This window comes from Orcinus orca, chromosome 1 (genome assembly GCF_937001465.1).
Source record: "Orcinus orca chromosome 1, mOrcOrc1.1, whole genome shotgun sequence".
NCBI classification, from domain to species: Eukaryota; Metazoa; Chordata; class Mammalia; order Artiodactyla; family Delphinidae; genus Orcinus; species Orcinus orca.
This window is the reverse complement of record NC_064559.1, coordinates 115,839,702-115,867,436: the sequence shown is the minus strand read 5'-3', so window position 1 is coordinate 115,867,436 and position 27,735 is coordinate 115,839,702. Positions and strand designations below refer to the sequence as shown.

Below are 27,735 nucleotides of genomic sequence, written 5' to 3'. Positions count from 1 at the left end.
TTAAGTAATTGTTGCTTTTATTATACTTTTAGAAAATCATTAAAGAAGAAAAGCCAGGGGCTGTGATCTAATCAGCGTTGTTAATTAGTTTTCAGAATTGGCTCCATTAGGACTAGCTTTGTAACTTTAGGCCAATAACTTGGTCTTAATTTGCTTTTGTCCTTAGGTGTAAGACAGGAATATTAATACCTATCTATCCATCTTCCTCATAGGATTGGCATGATGCTGATGAGGTAATAGGTGGGAAAGAACTTTAAAAACTTAAAAGTACTATACGGTGGAGTTTTATTTATTTATAAATTTATTTATTTTATTTATTTTTGGCTGTATTGGGTCTTCATTGCTGCGTGCAGGCTTTCTCTAGTTGCCGCGAGCCGGGGCTACTCTTCATTGTGCGTGGGCTTCTCATTGTGGTGGCTTCTGTTGTTGCGGAGCACTGGCTCTAGGCGTGCAGGCTTCAGTAGTTGTGGTGCGCGGGCTCAGTAGTTGTGGCTCACAGGCTCTAGAGAGCAGGCTCAGGAGTTGGGGCACATGGGCTTAGTTGCTCTGTGTGGGTAGAGTTTTAGTATCAGAAATAGTATTTCATGAACAACGTATATAGAAAATTCCTTTTACAGTGTTGGTATGACATTTTCTTAGAGTAAGAACAGCAAGAAATGGTATCTTAATAGTTTTAAATATCTCAGCAAGTAACTGAAGAAAGTATTATTGAACTTTTATGTTCAAGTTATGCTCTACTAAATATGTATATTTATAGATAATACTTTATATACTTTATAAACATTTCAACTAATATTTTAGTATTGAGGAATTATAAGTGGCACATACTTAGGCATTACCTTCTTTGGTCAGGGTTGGTGAATATTGGAAGACCTAAAAAAAGTTCATTATCTTTAACAACTACATTATTATTGCATTGTAGCAGATGTGTTTTGTGGCTTTAATTTGTTTGTTTTGGTTCTTAGGTATTTGCATCCTCATTTTCATTTCAATCTAGATATTAAAAGTTTATGCCAATTTGAGTTAGAACAAATTTATTATAAGATAACTGCTTACAATTAAATTAGCTTCGTAATCTTGTGACACTGCTAAGAAGCCAGGGTTGTCTGAAGGGGAAAGTGTAGGGTTTTTTGTCAGTTTGAGTTTGAGTTATGACTCCTCTACTTACTGGGTGTTTAATTACTTTGACCTTAAGTTTATTCATTTGTAAAATAGTCATCATAGTATTTTCTTCCAAAGTTTGTGAATATTAAATTAAGATTAAATATAAAATGTGTCTGCCTCAGTGACTAGTATGTATTAGATGTTGAAATAAAGTTCTTCACCAGCCTACTTCTCCAAACACATGCTAAGCCTCTTTGTTTCCTCTTTGTCCCATGGGATATCTTGAGGGGGAAGGAGATAGAAAATCAGTGTACTCTTGCTTTTCTTGAAACCCTGTATCTGTCCGAGATAGTATTTCTAGATTATGGTTACTTAGAAATGTGTTAACATCTTATAATATTGTTCAAGGGCAGGAGTAAATGAATAGGAACATTTAAAGTTAATTGTTAATATAGTGAATACATTAGTTATGAAGTCTTTAGCTTCCTGTAGTCTAGGGAGTCAGTCTTTCTTGATCCACACCGCCCAGGTTTAGAGGGGCTGTTAGCATGGAGTAGGATGAAGAACTGCCCTGTTGTGTAAGAGTCATAAAGCCTTTGTAAATCAGAATTCAACTTGGAGTTCTTTAGTTGGTTCTACTTTTACTGTTTTGTGGGTTATTTTATTTATTTTTTTTTTGGCCGTGCGGCTTGCAGGATCTCAGTTCCCCAACCAGGGATTGAACCCAGGCCATGGCAGTGAAAGCCCTGAATGCTAAGCACTAGGCCACCAGGGAACTCCCTGTAGTTGGTTCTGCTTAAAATGTATAGTTTGCTTTCATAGGAGGAAAGAATCTAGTTGCCCTAGGTAGTTAACGTCTTTTGAGAACAGTTATTGCTCAAGAGGGAAGGGGGGACGGATAGAGTGGTTCCTAGTAAATCATTGATTTTCTTAATCTTGTGCTTTGATGTAGAAAGAAGAAGAAAGGAAATTATCAGCTACTGTGTATGAAGGGTATTTTGCTTGGTACAAGTATGTTTTCATTTAATCCTCATAGTATAGCTGTGAGGTAGCTTGGTGGAATCCTCATTTTACAGAGGAGGAAATTGGGACTCAGAGAGGCTAACTTTCACGAGGTTACATAGTAACAGGTAGCAGAGCTTGGATTTATTATTATTTTTGCTGTTTGTGTGAGGCGGTACTGTTTCTGCTCTATTCATATTGTCTTACATCTGAAATGTAAAAAGAATGTTAGACATTTACATTTAAGTGTAAAACCTATACATTTTAAATAGGACCAACTGCAGTTTTTAAGATAACCCAGATTTGAACCCAGATTAATTTGGTTCCAGAATTGGTGCTGGCCCTTGGGAAATAGATCCATCTTGTTGATCTTGCAGACTGATGGAAAAGATTGACATGTCAGCTCATATATAGTGCTCTGTTAAAAGTTAGATGGGGAAAGGGTAAGCTGCGACAAAGCGAGAGAGAGGCATGGACATATATACACTACCAAACGTAAAAGAGATAGCTAGTGGGAAGCAGCCGCATAGCACAGGGAGATCAGCTTGGTGCTTTGTGACAGCCTGGAGGGGTGGGATAGGGAGGGTGGGAGGGAGGGAGACGCAAGAGGGAAGAGATATGGGAACATATGTATATGTATAACTGATTCACTTTGTTATAGAGCAGAAACTAACACACCATTGTGAAGCAATTATACTCCAATAAAGATAAAAAAAAAAAAAGTTAGGGCTTCCCTGGTGGCGCAGTGGTTGAGAATCTGCCTGCTAATGCAGGAGACACGGGTTCGAGCCCTGGTCTGGGAGGATCCCACAGGCCGCGGAGCAACTAGTCCCGTGAGCCACAACTACTGAGCCTGCGCGTCTGGAGCTTGTGCTCCGTACCAAGAGAGGCCTCGATAGTGAGAGGCCCGCACACCGCTATGAAGAGTGGCCCCCGCTTGCCACAGCTAGAGAAAGCCCACGCACAGAAATGAAGACCCAATGCAGCCAAAAATTAATTAATTAATTAAAAAAAAAGTTAGATGAGATTACAGAGGAGAGAATGACAATGCTGGGGGAGGTTTTCCAGAGGCTTTTGGTGAGTCAGATTGTGAAGGATAAGTGAGACCGTGCCTGGTGGAGAATGGCAAGCCATTGGGATTGTAACTGGTGGCACAGCTTGTACAAAGGCACACGTAGAGAGTGAGAGGGTGTGGCATTTTGGAGCTAAAACCAGGCTTTCAGTTTAGGATTTTTCTCTATAGGGAATTAATAGATATTTCAAAGCAGAGAGGAATGGAAAGATGGAATAATAATAGTAATAATAGTCTTGAGGACCATTCTGAAGGAGATTCTAGAGGAGGTTGGTATTGCAGAGAACTCTAGGGTGGTCTTTTTTTCCTTTTAAAATCACCCAGATAATGAAGAGCTCTCTATCCACATGTAGTTGCTTAGTCTAAGTGACATTAATTAGTTAACATAATTATTCCATATTTAAGAAACATCTTTTGGTTTATCTCCCGTTAAGAGCCACCTATTCAACTTTCATATAAAACTTGTTCTGAAGATATGTCTAGATATTTAGCTTGAACATTCCAGATAATTAGATATAGTGAAAAAGTACCATTGTTTGGATGAGTAGGAATACTATTCAAATGATCTTGCAATAAAGGTTTGTTGTTTGTGGGGTTTTTTCTTTTTTTAGCAGTTCTTATTTATTTTTTTATTACATAGCAATACATGTTTATTATAGAAAATTTAAGAAACAAAATAATGAAAGAAAACAAAGATTACCTCTAGTTAAGAAGCAAAGATAAACTATTTGGGGGGTGTATACTCTTCCAGTCATTAAACAATGTTTCAATGTTCATTCACATTCCAGAGTTCAATGACTCTGTTTACACAAATACTGCTCTATATGAAGGAAAATGGTTTTCTGTCTTTACATATTTTTGCGACTGAATTACCATGGCACAGCTGAGAGTTTGGTTAATTTATTATTACAGTACATTCTGATTTTCATTTAATATCTAAAGTAACTGCTTCAACTGATTAAAATTTTAGCCTATTTGATTAAATACTAACAGAGTTTAATTTAAGTTGCTATTACTCTTTTCTTACCACCAGTTAGACATTCTTCAGAGTGCTAAAGCAAAAAGGAACCTTAAAAAATTATGTGGTTCACCTTCTTAGTTTACAAATGCGGGTACTTTTCTTCCATGCTTTTGTTTCCAGTGACTTTTAGTTTAGACTTTCTTTTGTTAAGCTCTCACTTGATTGCAGTCCTCTCTCTTTCTGGTCAGACTGTTTTTCCATCTCTCAGCCAGTGGTACAAAGAAAAGGGAAACTGAAGAGAGGAGATAGCATATGCCCGAGAGGTAGAAGGAGCCGGTGTATGTCTGGGTATAATCATATAAACAGCCTATACGGAAGGAAGGATTTCTGTTAGTGATGCAAACCTTTCCATTAGTAGTTCCCAGCCATGAACCGTTCCTTGAAGGAAGGAGCCTCCTGTACTTACTAGTCTGTATTGTGATCCATTAGAAAGTTAGTCAAGCTGCTTACCTGTCTTATTTTCTATTGATGAAGTTAAATCAATTCCATCTGAGTTAGGGGTTTAAACGTTGGGTTAAAAGTAATCGTGAACCCAGAGCCCATCTCCAGTCTTGTAATGGAAGTTGGAGAAAATTAGGAACACGTACCATTTCATTTTACAATGAATTTTATTAGAAGACCACTATTCTTATGAAGAAAAGTATTGTGAATTACTATTTTCCAAAGAAAAAAGTGAGAACTGATTATTATCTTTTTTTCCTTCACTGAACAGACATTTGAATTCTTACTGTGTTCCCAGCAACGTGCTAGGTGTTGAGGATATGATAATGAGCCAAAACAGACATGGTCCCTGCCCTCATAGACCATATCGTTTAGTGGGGATTTGGTATTACCGCATAAATTACACCTGCGATAAAGGCTGTGAGGGGATGGATGGTTCAGGAGGTTATGAGAACAAATGAAAAGGAACTGACTTACTTGGCCAAGTGGGTTAAACAATGACGATAATTCCCCCTGAAATCTCAAAGTGCTCTTTTAAAAGCAAGAATTGGGAGGGTCCTCAAAATCATTTGGCTAATGGCACATACTAGAACTTCTTAGGTGAAACGCTTTTTTTTTTAAAAAGTGTGAGTTTGTGGTGGCAAAGAATATTTGTGCAAGGCACCAATGTTTATACGTTATTGCAAAAGTCAACCCTGTGAGAAAGGCAAATAATGTCTCAATATTATTATGAAAATGGTTTTGACCTCAGGCTCCCTAAAAAGGGCTCAGGACCTCTCGGGGAGTCACAGTCTTTTCTAGATTATTGTATGCATATTATGTTTGTAGATGCAAACTTACAATATGGCTTTTATAAGTTTTTATATTTAAAATCTTGAAAAACCTTAAGTCAAGGATGTTATTCTGATCATTTATTCAAAAAATTTTGGTACTCAATGCCAGCACAGTTCTGGTTACTAGGGATAAACCCATGGACAAAAATGGATGAAAATATCTGTCTGCATGGAGCTTACATTGTATCTTTTGATTTTCACTTATGTCTTGGAACATGATTTCTCACTGGATGTGTAGAGTATACCCTTTTTTTTTTTTTTTTTTGTCTGATTGTGTGTCTCTATCTCCTCTCCTTTTTATTCTCTCACTTGGCTCTGATAGAGACTTTCAATTTTTCTTTGTTTGCTTCATTAGCTTTTTGTTTCCTTTTCTTAATGTAATGAATGAATGGAATGTTTTATTTAAATTCAGCTAACTTTAACTTGCTTTTACTGTTTGATCAGTGACCTCAATTAAATGTTTCTTGGAGTTAAGCAAAATAGTGAAACCGACTGGGACAAGTCTTTGTATTATGTTGATTAACCTTTAGATATCTAAGAAACGGTTGACCAATCTGTCAGTTTTTCTAGAAATTTCTATGAAGGAGGAACTGTGGAAAGCAGCAGCACCCCCTCTTATCCTTTGTCATTCTTGCCTTCGTCCCTTAGTATAGCAATTTACCAGTTTATATATAACCTGTGAATTGTAAGACGGGTATTTGAAGTAACACTCTAGGAAAAGACTACAAATTCTTGGAGAGGGAGGTAGATAGTGCTGCTAAAAGGTCAGGAGGGTAAAGCTAAAAATAGTGAAACTGAGTTGTTTTATAAATCCTGGAGGGACTAAAACAGTTTAAGAGAAAACTGCTTATAAGCCTTTCATTTCACATACATTTAAAGTCAGAATGTTTTTTCTGAAATGTGAAAGATTAAGATATATTTAGTGTATTTTCTTACCAGGGCAGGGAATTACTTAGCATGCTTTAGAACTGTTTCCATGTATTTCCATGCAAAGTTTTTATTTATGTATGTATGTATGTATGTATGTATGTATGTATGTATGTATGTCGTGTCGCACAGCTTGCAGAATCTTAGTTCCCCAACCAGGGATTGTACCTGGGCCCCTGGCAGTGAGAGCGCTGAGTCCTAACCACTGGACTGCCAGGGAATAACCAATGCAAAGTTTAATGAAATAATTTGTTTTAAATCTGTTTCTCCCATTCATGCTTGATTATTGAGAGATTAGTATATTTTAAAATTCTGTCTCTAAGATCTAATTGCCATTCCATACGATAATAATGTGCAGTTGAGTATTTAGTTTTAAGATGTTATTTATAATAGCAAATATGAGGTGAAATGTAAGATGCAGGACTATAGTGTACTATTATTAATTAATTGTCCTATGAAAATATTAGCTTCATAATCAAGCTTAAATTTAAATGGCTACTAGGTAAGTTAAATTCATAGCTTTGCTGCTTTAACCAAACATCTCTGTTTGGTTGGAATAATTAGCCTTTCCCCACCATTGAAAGTAAAATAAGACTGTATAGGGAATTGGCTGGCAGTCCTGTGGTTAGGACTCCTCACTTCCACTGCACGGAACGCGGGTTCAATCCCTGGTCAGGGAGCTAAGATCCTACATGCCACGTGGTGCAGCCAAAAAAAAAAAAAGAAGACTGTATATTTGATCTGATTTTATTAGGTCTTTGTACTTTTTTTATAATAGCACAAAATAGATGTATACAAATGCACTTTCAACCCTAAACAGTTTCAGGGTTATTGTTGGTAGTTCAGAAACCACTGCATTCTAATCATTTTCAAATGGAAATACACGCATAAGTTGACATTCAAAAGACTGGGTTTCTTTGTGGTCATAGCAAAAGCATTGTGAGTGGCAGAGAATACTAGCCACAGTCCAGGAAAGCGTGCAATGGATCTGAGCCTCCACTCCATGCTAAGGAATACTGTATGTAGCCAGCATTCTGAGGAGTACGCTGCCTACTGGTGCAGACTTCCTAAGCTGAAGTCCCCTCTAAGCATTTCCTTGGTGTCTCCAGACTACCTGCATCAGATTCACTTAAGATGCATGTTAATTGTGCAAATTCATTGGCTTCCTAAGCGTACTTCCTCCTAGGTGGCACCCAGTTGATTCTTACATACAATAAAGTTGTTGTCCAAATTACTTCTTTATAGCTGTAACCCTTGTTCTGGGTAGGAATATCTAATAATGTTTCCTGTGATAATTTAAAACAACTAAGAAGATAGGCCTCAGCTTCCTTAAACAGTTTTGCAAACCAGTTTTCTTACAGTCAACAAAAAAGGGATTGGAATAATCTTTTAAGTTTGATGTTTAATATAGAATCTAAATTCATTTTTTTAAATGTCAACATTTTAAAAATGATACTCTATATCATTTTATGGGTTAAGCCATACACGTTTAAAAATGAGTTTAACATCTCGTCTAAAAAGTATTCATATCTGATATCTCAGAAGTTGATTTTTAGCTGATTTATGAATCCTTTTCAATAGGATTACTACTGTAAGTTTATTACTGGTCATCTTGTTAAGATTTGAAATACCCCTAGAAGGCCCTTAATTCCAAAGTTCCTTGATGGTAGTTCAAATTAGTTGTTGAGGATTCTGTAAGTGACTGGCCGGTGTTGAACCAGAGCTTCTAGCTGTTAGGCTGTAGAATAGTGGCAGACTTCCAAGGTGTGCAGAGACAATGAACTTCTCACATTCTTGGGGTCACTGGAGCTGCCCACTGGCTGTTAGCAGCCTTGTCATTTCACTTAGGGTGTGCTGTACAAATATTTCCTGTATGTGCCATGAAGGGAAAAATCTTGGGAAACATGGTTTAGCAAATGTAAACCTCAGTGCCTTTTAAGACAGGAGCTCTCTAAAGGCCTCATGATAGAAATTTGCCATAAGATTTACTGGTATTGCTATAAGTATTGGCTCTGTGTTGTAAGTTTTATTAAGAGGATTGTGGTCTGTGTTAGGATTTTGAAACTTGATTCCTTGGCCTTGCAAGGAAAGGACTACCTCCCCCCTCTCCTTTTTAAACCACAATAGAGAGCTATTTGGAATTTATGTTTGATGCTTTTGTAGGGATTCATTAATCCTAGGAATGCTGTATCAAAGTAAAATTCTGTGGGTTTTGTTGCTTATGGGGAAAATAACCACTGGATAAAGAAATGATTTACATTGTTACCTTTTGCCTCTTCAGGGTATAATATATTTCTCAGGATTTAAAGGACAGAGAACTTTGTTCTGCCTTCTCACTTGTCCCCCGTATCCCCAGTCTCCAAAATGGATTTATAGCAGACCAAAAGGTTGAGTTGCTTGTGTGTTTGTTTTCCAAATAAAATTTCAGGCCGTAGAGAAATTCTCAACTGATAGGCCAAGATGACTGATAAAACTCTAGAGGGCCTGGTTGATAAAAGGTGGAGTGAGGACTGGGTGGAATATCTGTTTAACATTGTATCTGAAATGAGGATGTAATAGAGATAGGAAATGACCTGTCATTTCATGAGGAGATGAACTTGTCTGTGTTCATGGGACAGAGAGACAAGCTTAGATGGATGAATTTCCATTTTAGCCATTGTCTTTTCTTGTAAAAACGCAGATAGAGAGTTAATGCAGGACTTCCCTGGTGGCGCAGTGGTTAAGAATCCGCCTGCCAATGCAGGGGACACGGGTTCGAGCCCTGGTCCTGGAAGATCCCTCATGCCGCGGAGCAACTAAGCCCATGCGCCGCAACTACCGTGCCCGCCTGCCACAACTACTGAAGCCCGCGTGCCCAGAGCCCATGCTCCGCAATAAGAGAATGAGAAACCCACGCACTGCAACTAAGAGTAGCCCCTGCTTGCTGCAACTAGAGAAAGCCCATGTGCAGCAATGAAGACCCCACTCAGCCAAAAATAAATAAAACTACATAAATAAATTTATAAAAAAGAAAAAAACTTGGAAAAAGTTAATGCAAAATTACCAGTTTTGCTCCATGGTGTTTCTGATGAATTGTGAGGTTGAATAATAATAGCAAGAGGGCTTCCCTGGTGGCGCAGTGGTTGAGAATCTGCCTGCCGATGCAGGGGACGCGGGTTCGTGCCCCGGTCCGGGAAGATCCTACATGCCGCGGAGCGGCTGGGCCTGTGAGCCATGGCCGCTGAGCCTGCGCGTCCGGAGCCTGTGCTCCGCAATGGGAGAGGCCACAACAGTGAGAGGCCCGCGTACCGAAAAAAAATAAATAAATAAAAAAAAATAATAATAGCAAGAGAGAGATATACTTCTTCTTTAGGAACTAGTTACCTTTAGCTTATTCTGGAGTACAATCAACTTATAGTTATTTGGCATTAGAAACAACTCTCCTTGAATTTATTGAAAAAAATTATTTTTGTGAAATATCTGCTTGATTGAGTGAAGCTTTACTATATTTTAAGGTCATTTTTATTATACCAAAGCTTAGGGTGCCTTCATTTAAAGGTAAGAAAATGGAGACATGGGTTACTGTGGCTCAACCGAATTTTCAATTAATGAAGTGGAAGAAGAATGCAGGTTCTAACAATTCTCAGTTTTAGACATTTTAGACTAAGTCCTAATGTTGAGCAGTGTATGTGGCTGACAGAATGAATGCTATACCATGATCCAATAAAGTATGAAAGAACATTGAACAAATAATTTTGTCTTCTCTTTGTCCATGTGGCAGCTAGTAGAGTTCTGTGCTAATAAGTTGCTTAATAATTATTGAATGAATACTGAGTTACAATCAAATAATTATTTGTGAACCAAACAAAAACAAAATAAATGAACAAACCAAACCAAACAGACATGTAGATACAGAGAATAGGGTAGTTGTTATCAGAGGGGAAGGGGCAGGAGGGAGGGCTAAATGGATAAGGGAAATCACCTGTATGGATGGAAAATAAATTTTTGGTGGTGAAAACAAAAACAAAATTATTTATGGCATTTTAAGGGAGTTTTCAGAGATTTGTGATTTAAATTTTTTATATTAAAATAAATATTAGCATAATATATGCACTGATTAGTTGGGAAAGGGGGGTGTATGTGGAAGAGAGAGGAACTACATTCGGTGGTTTTGTTTTATAGGCAGCTGATATGGGCTGTTGGTGGTTTTATTTTTATTTGTTTATTTATTTGTTTGTTTGTTTGCAGTACGTGGGCCTCTCACTGTTGTGGCCTCTCCCGTTGCGGAGCACAAGCTCCAGACGCGCAGGCTCAGCGGCCATGGCTCACGGGCCCAGCCGCTCCGTGGCATGTGGGATCTTCCCGGACCGGGGCACGAACCCGTGTCCCCTGCATCGGCAGGCGGACTCTCAACCACTGTGCCACCAGGGAAGCCCAAGTGGTTTTATTTTTAAATGAAACTGAAGAGCCCTTAGCATTTTGAGCTCATACGTCAAATACCTCAGGTACAGGACTAGGAATTTAGCATAAGTAACTTATATCTGTCTTGTACATGGGAGAATATGACTGTATACTTGTTTTTTTTGCCGAAGGCACTATTTTTGTATTTAGATTGCTTTCTGCAGGTGTACTTTTGTTAACAGGGGTCTATTAGAAATGTATATTAAGTTTTAAAAATATTAATACTTTTTATTTTTCCACAACCTTCCAAGGCTTCCATCTTGGTGTCAGTGTATAGTTCTGGATGCCATCTACCAGCAAAAAACAGCATTTGGGTTTAGATGAACAGTGACATTTGGTCTACCCTTGGGTCTACTGACCACCTAGGTCAGGAAACTAGAAAAACCCCGAAACTGGTCCAGTCTGAAGCAGGCCATATTATTAACTAAAATTGAATTTGTTGTTGAGTATTGGCAAGAATAGGGAGAGCTGTGGGGTGGAGCGGGCAGGGTGGTCGTTTGTGGGGAGTGGGGGGGGATAATTTTTAAACTATTATTTATTTCAATGCCTGTCAATTTTAACCAAGATCTGATGGAGAATTTTGTTGCCACTGTATTTATCATAATCACCATTACAAAAGATGTATAAATAATTTTCTTGCCCATATGCTCTATTTACGTTTTTTTAAAGAAAAAAGTAACTTTAAAAAATCTCGGTTATATGATTCCTTGGGTTTCCTATGCTTTATATTCCCCTTTCCTTGAATTTTTAAAATATGCTGTATAGAACTAACTTGTTTTTCTTTTTTATTTCCATACAGGAAGGAGAAAATTATTATTCATGTACCATTTTTAACTAGTCTTTTGACTGAGGATTATTGTGAAACATTTTACTGTTTGCTAGATTCCTTATTTTAAATGCCTGTAATCTTTTATAGGAATTTCACCTTTTGTAATTTGGTAATAACAAGTCTAGGTAAGTAAAAAATGAGGATCTCATACAGTTCGGAAGATCTAAGTTTGGTTTAGAATTTAATATTTTATAACCAGTAAGCCTTTTGATTTAGTTAAAGCTAAAGACAGTAACGTAACTTGCCTGTACCAGTTGAGGGTTGAGTGGATCTGTAACTCAGTATTTCTGATGTTCTTTAGTAGTTGCTGCTGGAGTCAGAAGTTAGGAACAAATCTAATGGCCTTTGTAAAACCCTCTTGTCACTTCACAGAGCAAGGACCTACAGCAAGGGCTCTCCCGAAGTCTCCCTTCAGCAAGAAGCCTAGCACTACATTGTAGTCAATGAGAAACCGTGGTACAGAGCAGGAAACTTAACTGAATTATATATTATTATCATAATCTTGTTTAAGATACTCTGAGCTAAGCTTTCAGCAATAGCCTTATCACTTCCTTTGACTTTTTTGTAGAACTTAAAAAATTTATGATTGCCTAAATAACATTTTCAGAGTTAGCAGGTAAAAATTCTACCATGAGCTCTGTCTTTATCCTCACATACAGTGCTAGGGTATCATGGACATTGGGTAATAAAAGGCTTGTAACTTTTTTTTTTTTGACTCACTAATAGTAAGAAATGTGTTTTACATCACATATGTTTTCTGTTACATAGGTGTGTGTGCGTGTGAAATAAATTTCACAATAAAGTGATGCACTCTGATTTCTAATCTGCTCGTGGTCCTTTTTTATTAAAAAAAAAAAATTTTAAAGATCATGACCAACAAATTGGTTTCAAGACCCACACATACATCTATAGCTTTTTCCTTTTAAGTAATACTCCTCACAGAACTTGCTTTGTCTTCTCATACATTGAACTCTTTAAATATTTTTAAATGTATACAAAAACATTTATCTCTAAACATGTTGTAGTTTTGTTATTTGCCTTCATCATTTGAATAAGATATTCTGTGCCCTGGTATTTGTTACTTCCCTACACTTTTGGCCTAATAGGCTTGAAAAGTTCCAAGGCATCATTAGGACAGCCAGTGAAGAAGGGTCAAAATTGAAAAAAATTCATCAGCGAACTGTATTTGAACTCTGTATTTCACTGACCTGGATACTAGCCATAGAGTAGCTCTGCTAGCCACCTCTGGTGCTTGGTCTTTTACCACTCCCTGTATAACAATTCTGGGCTATAAAATTCTAGCCTGTTTTCCAGTTACGAAGTATTGGCTGAGTTAGAGCTCATGGGAAGAGGTGTGTTCATAAATGCAAATAAGGACTTAGTTGTGTATTTGTGTAATTTTTTCCTTTAGATAGGTATACCTAAATTGAAACTCAGATAGTGATACATTGTTTTACCTTCAGTAATAATTTCTTTTATTAAGTTTTTATACTTTTGATATTTGCCTTTAAGTCTTAAGTTCATAGAGGTGTAAATCTAATGTCATTATAAAACTTAGTTTAAAAAAAATGATAGTGGGACAAGATCAGACCCTTTTTCTGTCTTCAGGACTGAGGGAAGCAGAAGTAAGTTTTAGGCTGAATTCCTTTTTGTGGATGATTGGAAATGCTGTACTAATTTGTAATTCAACTATATTGAGAACCTATAGTGTAAGATACTAAAGCTTAAGTCTGTTTCCTAAAGAAATTTGTGTGAGTAGGCAGTCTTTTAATAGTCTTAGATTAAATGTTCAGCAAGCACAAAATGTCCCAATAGGTAAAAAGTGAATGTAAAACAATGCTTCAGTCTTAAAGTTGACTTAAAAACAGAACTCCCCCAAGTTTTACTCTACTTGTATTTAATGTTCTCCAGTGGCCCCACATATCCTCTCCACAGATTCTGGCCTTAATCCAAGACAGCTTTTGTTTGTTTTTGTTTTTAACCATCATAGGTCTTTGGGCATCTGATAAAACTCTGGATTGTCTCCCCAGAGAAGTAGATATACACACAATCCCTGCTCTAAGACTCCCAAGAGAATGTAAGAATCTGCCTAGTGCACATCTGTTGAATTAACCCTGAGATTCTCCTGGATTAGTGATGGAGTTGTGAGCGTTGGTATAGGAACAGCAGAGATAATCATCAGTTTCTTTTAACCTGATAACGTCATTACATGTTACCATTAATCATGGATCAGCATTTTGTTTCATTGCTTTTCAAGTTTACTCAGAATGTGGGTAAGCTGTTACCTGCTAAAGGTGGTCCAGAAAGGACAGCCATCCCAGCAAAGAAACTGGCAAGCCCCAAGAACCTGTGTACCATAGAATTCCCAGACAGATCAACCTGCAGGGATTAGAATCCAATGTTAGCCATATTGAGGGTGAAATTCTGTGGAGACCTTTGCTTACAGAGGGGCAAATACTGTGTATGTCATCTGAAACTGTGAACAGTTGACTTCTGAGGTGATTTGGATGGCATTTTACCCTGATATTATGAAAGAGCTGAGGCAGATAGGGAATAGTAATTTCAGTAGGCAGACAGTGTTTTCATTTTATTAGTAAGGAACGTTGGTTTTTGTTTCTTTTTAAAAATCTTTTAATTGGTTCAGGGATACTTTTTTCCCCTGAACCTCACTGCTTTTCTCTGTTAGGAAATGGTATTTACAGTTGGAGCTGACAGTGGTATTACTGAATCCACCTATGGCTGAATACCAACCATTGGTTTATAAGAAATCAGATATCACAGGAGTTGATTTCAGCTTTAGAAAGTTTGATTTTTGCTTAAGCCTCATATAAGATCCTGCAGCACTTATGCTAATATTGATATCAGGTCAGAAGATTCCGGGGGATTCTGTTGCAGCACACTGGGGGCCTAGTTCTAAGAACCCATGGGGTTCCAAGAAAAACCCAGAAGTATTTGTATAACTCAGTTCCGTTCAGGTCTAGGACTTTATGTCAATTTGGGGTAAAGATGGAGAGGAGTTAAAAACACAATGTCCTTATTAAAGTATACAGAACTTCTCTCTACAAAAGAGAAGCCAGTGCTGGTCAGGAAGCCCTTTTTTCTTTTAAGGAACTCTTCCAAGATGTGTCTTAGAACCAAAGAAATGTCTGGACCTGAAGGAAAGAAGTGAACAGAAGTCTAACCTGGGAGACTGATAAGCAAAATGGAATCCTTCTGATCCCTATTTTGCTCTTCTTTCCTGTCCCACGTCCCATGGGGGGATAGTCCTCTCACCCCCCACCCCGGCCCCACCCCCCCAAGGTGAGATGAATAGCTGGATAAGATATAGCTACAAGGTTTCTGAGTATGTTTTTAATTATAAAATGAATACAAAATATGTTTTCTCTTTTGGGGAGGTGATTGTTAACACTTTTACTAAATGGTGTAAGAACATTAATGAGTACGTCTACTCACCAGTACAGGAAGTATCAATGCCAGGTAACCACCGGAGAAAATGGCAAAGAAGATGGTATAGGTCATAAGTAGTGGAAATGTGGTGGCAAAAGGAGCAAGCAGGTTAGTGATGCCGCAGAGGATGAGGTAAGACTTGTGGTAATGATACTTCTTTATCCAGTTTTGATCAGCAACCCATCCGGAGATAATCTGACTGACTGTCTCAATGATACCTGGAACAATATTGAAAAGGTCTTATGAAATCCTAATTCCATTTTCCTAGCCCCTTTGAAAACTGTAAATGCATAAGGCATCTTTTCCTAAGTAATATGACTTCATCCTGAGGCTGGGACATAAGAGAAAAAAAAACGGTTCCATTTGTCTATCAATAGATTCTGTCATTTACTTACCTATTCCAGACACATCAATAAAATACCAGAAAGACTCCTTCAGAGTTGGGTAGAGGACTCACCAGGTATTTTTTCTCACTGTGTTTGGGAAACTCATACCACCAAACTGGGAATACCAGGTTATAGAGAACGCTGGGCTCAGTAGGCCTCCCTTGAAGTGATGAGGAAGTGAGATTTCTTGAGGATTAGTAAACCCACAGGTTAGTGTCCTGGGGAAATCATATGGTGGACGACTGGAGTATAAATAATAAAGTCTTATGGTGAAGAAAAAAAACAGATGTTGAGACTCATAATTGTATGAGGTTTTGGTAATTAAGTCCTTCTCCAAAGGCTATTATGTTTAACTTGAAAATATGTAGAAAGTCTGGAAATGGGAGATCATCTCTTGGAACACTGGAACTATGGTGTAACTTGAATAAAATTTAAGAATAACATTTTTCACTTAGTTTTATGATAACAGAACATTCTTATCCTTTATCCTATTATATGTTACTGTAGCAGTTAAATACTGAAAGAGACTTTCACCAAGAGGAGCATGAGCTGCAATTGTTTTATACTTAAAATTCTCCTATGGTTCAAACATAAATTGCTCCACAAAAAGGAATTAAAAATTCATACTGCCATCTCTATATTTTTACAGTTATTTCCTAGGATACATATTGAAACTTTATTATGTTCTTTGGTCCTGCTGTAAAGCCCTAATCTGATCTAAATTGATACTACCAGACACTTTAGTGGAAAAAAAGTCAGTTTAGCTATGTATCTTTTTCTTGTGTACACAAGTTTTATTTGACTGAAGCAGTTGGAAATGGGGTGCAGTCAGTTTTGCAAGGGCTTGGTAAATAGGCTTTTCCAGAAATTAGCAAGAGAAAAGTTAATGTTGAGCTACTGAGAATTTCCAGATAGAGCAAACCAGTTCCATTTCATTCATTTTCATTTTTTTAGACTCCCTATTTTGTCAGTTGAAAGAATCCATATCTTCTAGATCAAGCATTCTGTTTCCATACATTTTTATAAGTACTCAACTAAAATGATTTTTTTTTCATTCTAAATGTCAGCCTACCCATTAATGACTAGCCTTAGTATGCTTATTTGTCTTATCCTCTTACTTTGAGTTAAAGGGGGAAAAATTCTTAGCTACAAATACTACTAGAACATCATTGAATGCTTACAGTAGTTCATGTACTATTCTGAACTCTACATGCATTACTTGCTTAATCCTAATAACCTTCTGAGAGTAGATGCTATTATTCATATATTACAAGGAAATTGAGACACAGAGAAGGCAAGTATCTTGCCCAAGGTCACACTGTCATACACTGCAAAAACTTGAACCTGGAAAGTCTAGCTCCAGAACCAATCCTTTCAACCACTGCACTGTACAGCCTACCTAGGATTGTTTTTGCTTGCTAAAATGGCTGTTGTCACTGAGCACCAGCTTTCTAAAGTTCGGTATCCAACAAATACTTAGATACTGACATATGAAAATAAGACTTGCTTTGGGGTCCGCTGTCTGGTAGGGAAGAGCCTGTGTGCAAGATGCAGTGACAGGTTGGAGGGAAAGTCCTGCTGCTCCCACCAGCCTCAAAAAACTTGCTTTTCTGGCCTTCCCACAACTCTTTTTTAAAAAAAAATATTATTCTTAAGCTTTTTAAAAATTAAATTTAATAAATTTTTGTGAAATTAAGTTCATTTCTCCTTTTGAGGGTGAGGTTGAAGTAGACTTTCTTACCAGCTACAGAAACGAGGTAGGAGGCGTCCATGATATTAATCCCCAGTGTTTTGGCTCTGGCTACCAGGTGAAAGGTAGGGATGAAATATGCCAACTGACTGAGGAGAAAAGACCACGTAAATATGTAGAAAAAAGGATTCTTAAGAAGAGAAAAATCAAAAAGTTTTTGTTTGCAGCTCCACGAAATAGTCTTATTCCCATAACTTTCTTCATTAGTTTTTTGGAAGAGTCTGTTCCTGTTAGGTTCATTGTTGCACTCTTCATTTTGATTTTGTGAGACTGTTAAACTTATACCAGGTTGTCCATCCTGCATAGTATTGTCCCTGATGGCAGACTCTTGTATCTCATTGCGGCATGATGTTTCTGTCCCACATGCTGCCTCTGGACCACTTGCAGAAAAACTGCTACTTTTATCTTTAATATCGGAATTGCTCTCGCTTTTGATATGGGTGGGTCTCAAGAGCATACTAGAAGGCACCAAATGCAATGTGATTGCTCCAAATAATATAAGGGCACCTAAACAGGAGAGAGACATTGAGAAGTTAAGCTAAAAATTACCTCTCTCATTTCACAATACTCTGTATGCTTAGGCTCAGAAGAGGCCCCACCACTAAATATTAAGTCATAGTGCAGTAATTCCTGAAAACACTGCTTTGTCCTTGTATTTAGCTGAAAGCATTTAAATCCATTGACTTAACTGTTAGCCATACACACTGCTGTATCCTTGTGAAAACGGAGTCCTTGCAGATAGAAAAGGGGAAAGCTGTGCCACTAGGGGGCATGGAAGGAGAGTTATTTGTGCTAAAGGAAAAAAATGGTTTGGGGTGGGGGGAAGTCATTTCAAATGTTAGAAAATTACAGTGTGTTTTAAATATCCTGAAGGGAGGGTGTAGATTTAGGTACAGAAAATACAGAATTAGGTAACGGGAATCATTTGGAAACTGCCTTAGAAGAGGAGATAGCCTGTCATCCCGTGATGTTTTAAATGTCCTAGAAAGAAGACATGCCAGTGTTGCCTTTGAAGCTGAGTAGTTGCTTGACTTCAGCATGTCCTGACCAAAGCTGTGACTTGGGTGTGTTGCTTCTAGAGATAGAATTAGCTGTAGGTTCTGCTATCCTGTCTTATGGATTTGTCAGCTGGTCTTGTTCACCATGAGACTACTGGTGGTTTTTTTAATCAGGAAAGGAAAAGTTCAACAAAACTGCTCTGTAGATAGGAATAGGCTTATATATTCACATATATGTACATATACATAGATTTTTTCCCCCAATACTTTGAGGTTATTTTAATCCAAATGTTTTATCTCAGGTATGAAGAAAATTGTGGAGTGAATGGTTTTTATTCGTGAAAATTTATAGTTGACAGTATATAAAAGATTAAGTATTAAGGAACATAATCCTCTTTTCACTCAGTTTTTTTCCGTCTATTTTAGTGAATCTGATGGAGGAGACTTTTTTAAATGCAGATTTTTTTCTTAAAGAGAAAATTTGAAGAGAATGCTTTGAGTAGAGGATCCTTGTTTCCGCAGGAGTACCACTTTCCCTGCAAAGGTGTGTTTCCCCAGCCGCATAGATTGCCCTCCCTCCCCTCAGACTTGAACTCTATGGTGAACTCTGAGTTGCCTGCATGGCGGGCAAAGCCTGCAAGTAGTTCAGAGTCTCTTTTGCCATATATTCTCCAAGGAAGAATACTTTACTTTAGAATCATGCTCACTTCCTCTGTAGTCATCATAGAGAGGGCTCAACATTAAATCTTACAGAGTTGATGGTTCAGAAACTTAGAATGACTCACCTGTCCAGTCATATAGATCTATCAGAACTTTTGTAAAAGGCGCTAACAGAAATGTCAGTCCCATCCCTGAACGGGCAATAGCTGTAGAAAGAGCTAATCGTTTTTTGAAGTATTTGGTAGTGACCACAGCAGCGACTTGGTACAAGAAAGCAGAACCCAAACCTAAAAGAAAAACATAATAGCTTGGAATCACTTTCACATTAAGTGGCTTGGTACTGGACAAGATATTCTCCTGGACCTGAGATAATATAAGTAGGTCTTTTGAACTCATGGAGAGTAAAAGGGAAGGTTCCTGGTTCCATTTTTTTTTTTAAGTCTTAACTTTTACAATGGACTCACCAGGTAAAAATCCCATAGTCACACAAAGAAAGGGAATGCTTGTAGCCCAGCTGCTGATCAGATATCCACCAGTAACAAGGAAAGCCCCAAGAATGGAGGCAGTTTTCTCTCCAATTATGTCACAAGTAACAGCAACTAGGGGACCTTGGGAAAAGAAACAAATGCTAGTTAAATGTGCTCTGGCATCCCTTGTCTTCTGGTGTGCAGTTTAAATGGGCAACTGAAGGGAAATAAGAGGACTCTACATTTGTGTATCCTTCAAAAAGGTGTCTGTATTGAGTTTCTTAATATTCCCAGCCCCACACTATTTTGCTTTTAGGAAGAAGTTTTGTTGATTTTTGTTTGTTTTAAAGAAAAAATTGTAAATAAGCAGGTTTGGAAAGGAAGCTTGCTGAAAATACATTATGAAACCTCTGCAAAAAAAGGTTGCCTCTAGTGACCTATGACTAGAACAAAGTTCAATTATTTATCTACACCATGTTCTAGCTCCAACTAGAACTAAAGGAAGAGGAATTGGTTCTGTCTTTTAGAGCTTTATGGTCAGAGCTTTATGGTCGACATTCCAGTTGAGAGACTGGCTCACTGGACCTATATTAAGACACTGTTGAAAGAAACAAGGCATGAAAATTGAATCATGGAATTAAATAGTTGGATTCTTCACCTTTCTTTGTTTAAGCACTAATTTGTCTAGTTTTTCCAAGTCAAGCGGAGGCTAAACACTGCAAGTCCTTTTCTCAGCTTTACATGTTGATAAATGAACCTGAGTTTTAGCAAAGCTTCAGTCTTGATTGACTGACAGGTGAGTCTTCTTGGAATTGCCCTTTGGTGGTCCTTTTCCTTGGACAGCAAGCTTATTGATGGCTTTATACCTGCAGAAAAACGAAGCGATGACATGATGGATCCAATCCAACCAGTTTGCTCTGCGGTGCCTTCAAATTCTTCTTGAAAAACCACAAAGAAAATTGCAAAAGTCTTGGTCATCCCCATCACGAATACATTTACCTAAATCAAAGCAGACCAAAGAGTCCAAGTCAGGTGGTGAGTAAGCCATTACAGGGGAGGTTGGAACTGCTGGAGGCTCTGATTCTCTGTGTAACCTGTATTTTACCAGTTTCTTTGCCAGTTCCTCTTTGTAACATTTTAAATTTTAGGGGCGGGTTGTCCACTTAGAGTGTCTAATCACTTTACATGAAGGCATCTCATTTAATTCTCATTACAAAGGCATGGAATAGGTGTGTCAATATTGTATTAGAAATTCAGAAAATTGAGATTTAGCTTAAAAGTTGCTCAAGTTGGGGATGCTGGAGCTAAGACTTGAACCCAGATAGACTGACTCCAGACCAACCACTATACCATCCTGTTACAGTAGCATCTGTTAAAAACAGCTAATTCCAGTTACCTTTGTGAGAGATGTGTGTTGATCCAAAAGAATTGTTCTGTCAGTTCTTAGGTTAGCTTTGCTTTAACTCTGCTTTTGAGCTGAGTACCCTCCCTCACCTGGTATATAAATACGGCAACCATAATAATTTATCACCCAGTTGAAGCTCTTTGAGAGTGAAAAGTAGTGCTATTAATTGATGCCTGGACAGCAAGGGTAATGAGGATGTATGGTCACCTTACGGTTGGGTCATGTGCCCCCACCCTTTTTTTCTGTCCCATCTAACCCTTTTGCCCGCACCACCCTCATTCCTTCCACTAGGCGGAGCTCCTCTTTTGAGGTCAGGTTTTCTTTCAGTGGAGTACCAGCATTTGTTTCTTGGAATTCTGATTAGAAGGGGGGCAGTGAGGAGCAAGGGTCTGAGGGGAACTAGAAGGGAGGCCTAGCCAGGCTCTGCAGTCAGTCAAAGCCCAGGAGCCACATGTACTCACTCTTGTCTCCAGGGGCTTCTTAGTGGCCCCTTTCCTTTCCTTTTTTTCAGTGGCCTTGGTGTTTCAAGGCCACTTTCTCTGCTGTCAAGCTGGCTATGCATTGTGGAAGGACCACAGATCCTGGGTTCCTTTTCACTGATTCTTTCTCTGTTCACCTGGTGAATATTTCCCCCTGTGGTTCTGCAGTCATCTCACTTTATACCTGCCCCATAGACAACCATTCAGTCTCAAGGTTTTAATTACCACCCTTGAACTCATGGTGTAGTTGTGAATACTGTGTTCCATCTGCAGTCAGCCTGCCTCGGCCAGAATCCTGGCTCTGCTTCCTATTAGGGGTGTGACCTTGGGCAAACTACGGAAGTTAAGCTTCCTCTTTTATAAAGTAGAGGAAAAGTAAATGTCACCTAGCTCATAGTACTGTGAAGACTGAGAAAATTCTGGTAAAGTAATACTTAGCACTTAATACTCAAACTATTAACTATGTTTTTGTTATCTTGTGTAACCATTCTGCTCTCCCAAGAGCTCGAGACTCATATTAATGTCTACCATATCTTTCTAACTCAGGTTAACTTATCCAAAACTAAACTCATCTTTCTCTTATCCCATGCCTACTCTTCCTTTTCATTTCTCTTGATTAGTACCATCCACCCACTCACCCAAATCAGAGACCTACCTCCACTTAGGAACCTCCTTCCCTCAGCCTCTACCTACTGAATAAAATAACCAAGGCCTTCCCCTCCAACCTCTCTGCTAGACTCTTACTTCAGACAAGTATTATTTCTTGTTTGGAATAAGGGACTAGGAATCAGTGGTGGTGCTCCAAGGTTGCAAAAGATGGGGTGGTGAGGAGGAAGTCCCTTAATGTACTTTTTCCCATTCTGATTTGATAGAAGCTACAAGACTTTCCTTATTTAGAGTGAACAATGCTATGGACACCAGGGCTATATATTCAAAAATGGAAAAAGCGTTTTATCAAGCACTTTGTAATCATAACGTGCCTTAAACACACCCCTATCAGGAAATGAGGCTAGAGAATATACATGAACCTTAAATGACCCAGACTTGTTTCTTTCAGTTTAAAATACAGGGCGGTGATTGCCTCCTCTCATGAGCAGGGAATGTGACAATGAGGCATCATTCTGTAAAATTACCCTTCCTCTTTTTCTGTGGACATGGGTTCTGTGCTGGCATCTACACGATGCTGGCCTCTATGTCCTTAGCCATCTGAGTTTGGCTAGCTACTGGTCCCCCCAATTTAGTACCTTTCCTCTCTGGTCTTTCCCTGGTGTCTGGGCATAGCAGCTGTAAGTGGATATGACTTGTCTCTAATAACTGGGTCTGTGCCTACCACTGTGTATATCAAGAAGGCCAAGGACATAGCCTTTTTAGCCACCCTGCCTCCCTCCCTGAACTTGTAACCTTCCAACTTTGTTTCTGTTTTGACTCAGAGCTATTAAAAATCTTTTCCCCAAGGTCCAGATATTCCCTTAGTTAACTAAGCAGACTAGATAAATCTATATTATACTATTTCATCTCGTGTTTTGGACCAAGGTTGATGGGTTTCAGTCCTGTTCCAGAGTCCACATCAGACACTGTACATGGGCTTACCCCGTCATCCATCCATCCATCCTCCCATCTGTCAACAGGTATATATTGAGTGCCTACTGTGTTCCAGGCTATTTACTAGGGCTTACAGTGGTGAGCAAACAGACTTGGCCCCTGTGCTCATGGAACATTCAGTCCTGGGACACAGGCTGAATACAGAAAACAATCATGCAAATATGTAGTTATAAAGTATGGTAAGTTAGAATATGAGTCATTTTTTTAAAAAAAGTAGAGAGCTCCTGAAGAACATGTTGTTATTGGGTTTTTCACTCATCTTTTCGGGAGCTCATCTATTATAGAAAAGTAGACTTGTAACTTATGCAGACACAAAAGCATTGTCATCTTAAGTACCCACATTACCACTGTGGGTGATTGGCCTGAGTTAACTGTTAACATTTTGAGGACCCAAAATGTTTTTTTTGTGTGTGTGCTTTTATAAGTAGCATCACACCCAAAAGAGTGGGACATTGTTTATTAATCTGGTTGTTAGACAGCTTTTCTTACCAGCAACTAAATTGATCAAATAACTTCCTATCCTCAGAGGATAATACAGGAAAAGGAGTTATTGGGGAGAAAGGTGGGAGAATTAGAGATCCTCACCAACAATGCCAGGTCTGCAAAGCCTGTGATGTGGGGAGGTGGCCCAGTCACAGGAAGGCTCTCAGACCTAGGGTGTCCTTAGTTTCCTTTTTAGTAACACTTCTGGGAGGAAAAAAAAGATTCCACATTCTTTGGTAATGAAGCTAATGTTTAACAAATAGTCCTGTGGTTCGGAGTTTTGTATTATGTATATCCTGGCTGAGGACTTCTTGCCCTCCTTTCCCCTTCTCTGTCATAAGGGAGGAGGTGTGGTATTTCCACATTGTGGGCTTCAGGGTAGTTAGTAGTCACCAGGACCTGCACTCCCTTCCCTGGGAGCTTCTTACTGTAGGGCTGGGCTGGGGAGGAGGATCAGGAGGGAAGGGTGTCTTTGTGAATACATCTCAAAGTTAACTTACTTGGGAACACTTAAGAGGAATTGGGGAGCTGGTGCCATTCTCAGGGTGGTTTGGGATATAGCTGTGATGGGATTCACCAGTCCCATCAGAATAAGCATGCTGAGTCACATCACCACTGCCTCACATAACGACCCCAAGAGCTTCTGGGAGGAGGAAGGAAAGAAGTTAATTAAAAAACAGAGTGCGGAGTCCAGCTGCTTATGGATGAAGGAGAAAAATCAGCCTCCAGTTTCAGAATCCACATCATTCTCTCCCTTTCCAGACATGTCAGAAATATACATTGGGCCTAACTCTAGCATAAGTTACGGTTGGCGGGGATGGGTTGGGAAGTGGACAGCAGGCAGAACAGAAGAAAAGTCCCTGCCCCCTAGGAGAGACGGAGGATGCTTCCAGCAGGGTTACGTCTATGCTGGGCTGAGCTGGGGAACCCCCTCCCCACCCACCCCTGCAAAAGCACTTTTTAGTGGTTTCCAGTGCTACTTATGGGATGGTTAAATGTACGATTGTCCCCAAATCCTAATTGCCATGCAGCGAGGGCAGAGCTGCTGATGGTAACTGGAGCACTCTGTAGGTTTAAGGAGGGGTGGGAGACAGGATGGAATGCTTCTGCTTTCACTCAAGGAGGACATTTTCAACTTTCTCTTGGGTTCATTGGCAGTTCCTGGCCTTGCTCTAACCCCCTTTCCATTCAAATGTCAACGATTTCATAAGTGATCTTAGTCTGCTCTGAGCCTTTCTCAGGGAGCCTTCTTTCAGGCAGTAGCAAAGGGGAAAGTAAATTCTTACCAGGAAGAAATGAAACACAACCATCCATCCCCAACCTCCATCCAGGGTTTTCGTGTAGGGTCGGACCTTCCCCTCCCTCTTCAGCATGATGCTTCGTTTGTTTTAAATGCAGAAAATTCCTGTGACGAATCCAAGACAGAGTTGACTCAGTTGACAAAATGATCTTAACTTTTATTTCCTCTGTGGTATAAAACCACTTGTACTGTAATTTTTTTTCAGCCCACCTCTGAAACTAGATGATTTCTCCTCATTTCTAAAGTTTACAGACTCTCTGGAGTTTATAGACTCTCTGATCTCAACCTCAAAAATACAAGCAGGGCTTTGTACCATTTGGGGGATTTTTGTGGAGGTCTGCTGCCTGGCTTCCCCTGGAAGTCCACAGGGAGCTGACAGTTCTCTTGGAGTATGTCCTTAGTTACATATAAAGTCTGCCCGACTAGACTGTCCCCTTATCCTCGTTTATTCATAATCATGATCCAGGCAGAACCATGGGAGAAATGAGAAAAAGATAACAAAAGGCTGTGATGTGAGGGACATCAAAGCCACCACATAAATCTCTCTTCCACCAGTTTGAACGGCCTCTGAAAGATGACCACTCAGTTCACTTCAGGCAGGAATAGCAAAGGAGTTGATCGCAAAGCCTGACCTCACTGATTGTGGAGTGGCCATTCCTTGCACTATTCTCCTCTCAGGTCTGCAAACCAAATCCTAGGGCAAACTGTGCACCATCCTCTGGGTAAGCTCTTGACTTTAGAGAAATAAAAAAGGGATGGGGAACTTCAGGTTTGGAAATTCCCTTTCACAGCACTTGCTAAAATGAAAATATTCTAATGGACTAAATAGACATGACAACAACATGTTCCTCGAATGGATCCCAGGCCAGAAAAAAGTTGGAAAGGACTTCAGGAGCTGCGTTGGGGAAATTGGAATGAGGACTGTATAGCAGACCAGGTTAGATCTCTTAGGGGTGATGGTGGTCTCGTGGTTCTGCCGAAGAATGTGCTTGTTCTTAGGAGGCGTGTGCTAAGAAGCTCAGGAGTGAAGTGTCATAGAGTCTGCTACCTTCTCAAAAGTGGTTCAGTAAAATAAATATATAGAGAGAGGAAAAGCAAAGAGAAAATGTAGATACTCTGAGAGAGAGGGCGGTATTCTTTATTTGCCACCGGCAGGTAGGCAGGCAGGCTCTTTCTTCCTGGGAAGGAGAATCTGCCGGCACGGCGTGTGGTATGGCCGTCTGTCTGGTGAGCAGGCCGCGCAGGGAGAGATGCCGGTTGTTCAAAACACTATAGAGGACCAACCCCAACACACAGTCCCATTTTCATCCTACCTTTGATGTGGTGTGTAGCAAGGGAATCCTCCACAGACTTGAGACAATCTGGGAAGAAAAAGAAACTATACAATTTTCCAGAATGTTGCTCTTTTTCTAAGGCGTTTCATTCTTCTGCCCTGTGAAAACAAGCAAGCATTGTGAGAGCCCAGGGTTAGAGCCAATTTAGGCACTCCTGCCAGTGGACTTTACTCTCTGAGGGGAGGAGGAAAGACTGTAATTTGACATCATCCTAGGCCCTCCCTCCACCCAAAAGCAAGCATCAGAGTAAACCAAGTAGAAAATCCTTTGGGTAACTGTTGCTGATTAAACCTGGAGGCCGTCGCACTAAGGTGGCTCTAATGCCAAGTTGGCCTATGTTAGCAAACCAAAATCAAAACAGGGTTATGAAATGGAAACCTAAGGATGACCAGTCACAAACAGCCAGTCAGGAATTAAGCTGTGGCCCATTAATGACGTCCTTGCTTCGCTTCTGCCCTCTCTATAAAAGCCTCTCCCTGAGCTCCCGTTGGTGGAGCGGTCCTAACATCTTCCAGTTTGACACTGCCCGGTTTGAATCCAGTTTTGTTCAAATAAACTCTTAAAATTTTTAATATACCTCAGTTTGTCTTTTAACAGTTCTGGTGTCAGAAGAGGGAACAAAGGAAGGAGACCCCGAGCAGCCAGAGATAGGTATCTGCTGAGCCCATTGGCTTGCTGGTTTCTAGCTGCCTCTGGAGGTGTGGGTAAGTCCCTCTCCCACCCCAGCTCCACAAGCTTTTGCAGTATGAACTGTCAGACTTTAGTTGAGCCTTTCTTCTTCCAGACTGGGTCCAGAAACTGGCTGGAGTCAGCCTGGGTCCGGGGTCAGACTGGGTTGGACTTAAACTGGGCTGGTCCTGTGTGAGGTCTCAGGTGAATGAAATTTTGTTTTAAGGGTGAACAAGTAGGCTATCCTTACCAAAGATAACCTTGTACTACAGTAGCCACAGTTTATCCACTTATGAGGTGCCCTAGAGAAAAAGGGACCCCAGCCAACCCTTACAATAAGGGTAGAGGGAAAATTATTCTTCCTCCTCTACAGTTTCTGGTGACCAGGATGACACCTGCTGGGACACTCCACTTGCTTTAGAGCCTGCTGATGGGATCCCGGGAAAGCTGGCAGAAGCCCATAAAGGGTGAGAATTCTTACCAAAGTCAGTTCTCCTGGACCTCCACCTGTGGTGCCTGGTTGAGAGAGGAAGGTACAATTTCACAGTGTTCCTTCCATTCTAGATTCAGATTGGCAGGAGAAAAGTGTTTGTAAGAATTAGATCTTTGGGGGCTTCCCTGGTGGCATAGTGGTTAAGAATCTGCCTGCCAATGCAGGGGACATGGGTTCGATCCCTGGTCCAGGAAGATCCCACATACCGTGGCGCAACCAAGCCCGTGTGCCACAACTACTGAGCCTGTGCTCTAGAGCCCTCGAGCCACAGCTACTGAGCCCATGTGCCTAGAACCCATGCTCCGCAACAAGAGAAGCCACCACAATGAGAAGCCCGCGCACCGCAATGAAGAGTAGTCCCCACTCACCACAACTAGAGAAAGCCCGCGTGTAGCAATGAAGACCCAATGAAGCCAAAAATAAATAAATAAAATTTATTTAAAAAAAAAATAATTAGATCTTTGAATGGTGGCTTGTGAACTTTCATTTAAGTCCCCACTGGTTCTTGGTCTTTTTACTCCCAGGGACAGCTATAGCTTTCTCATTTATCTTGTTATGTCCTGAGAACTTGGCTTGGCTTTCTGCCCATCAGG

General features: G+C 39.7%; 1 protein-coding gene and 1 long non-coding RNA gene across 6 annotated transcripts in view; one reads left to right on the top strand and one right to left on the bottom strand.

Annotated features, from left to right (window-relative positions):
- Positions 1–20: 20 nt before the first annotated feature.
- SLC16A4 (solute carrier family 16 member 4) lies at positions 21–26,335 on the bottom strand. 5 transcript variants are annotated; one of them, XM_004263166.4, is made up of 9 exons: positions 25,960–26,335; positions 24,633–24,751; positions 20,244–20,376; positions 19,375–19,518; positions 19,036–19,197; positions 17,244–17,759; positions 15,123–15,334; positions 13,955–14,048; positions 21–4,506 (listed from the first exon to the last, which is right to left on the bottom strand). In XM_004263166.4, the coding sequence occupies exons 2-9, from the start codon at positions 24,717–24,719 to the stop codon at positions 4,346–4,348; spliced, it is 1,509 nt and encodes a 502-aa protein (XP_004263214.1). In that variant the 5' UTR covers positions 24,720–24,751; positions 25,960–26,335; the 3' UTR covers positions 21–4,345. The 5 variants fall into 5 exon arrangements, with proteins under 5 accessions (XP_004263214.1, XP_033290854.1, XP_049553219.1 ...); XM_033434963.2 differs by having other exon boundaries at positions 21–546; XM_049697262.1 differs by lacking the exon at positions 17,244–17,759.
- The window catches only part of LOC117202764 (uncharacterized), a 38,362-nt gene continuing 29,149 nt past the window's right edge, over positions 18,523–27,735 (top strand). Inside the window, exons 1-2 of the long non-coding RNA XR_004485206.2 lie at positions 18,523–18,794; positions 20,250–20,412. This is a non-coding gene — a long non-coding RNA (uncharacterized LOC117202764). The remainder of the gene's footprint in view (positions 18,795–20,249; positions 20,413–27,735) is intronic.

Coding starts and splice junctions, on each gene's coding strand:
- SLC16A4 (XM_004263166.4), bottom strand. CDS start 24,719: ATGCTGAAGAGGGAGGGGAAGGTCCGACCCTACACGAAAACCCTGGAT. Junction 19,519..20,243: donor ATCGCTTCGTTTTTCTGCAG/GTATAAAGCCAT, acceptor TCTTTTCCCAAG/GTCCCCTAGTTGCTGTTACT. Junction 17,760..19,035: donor AGATCTATATGACTGGACAG/GTGAGTCATTCT, acceptor TCTCCTGTTTAG/GTGCCCTTATATTATTTGGA.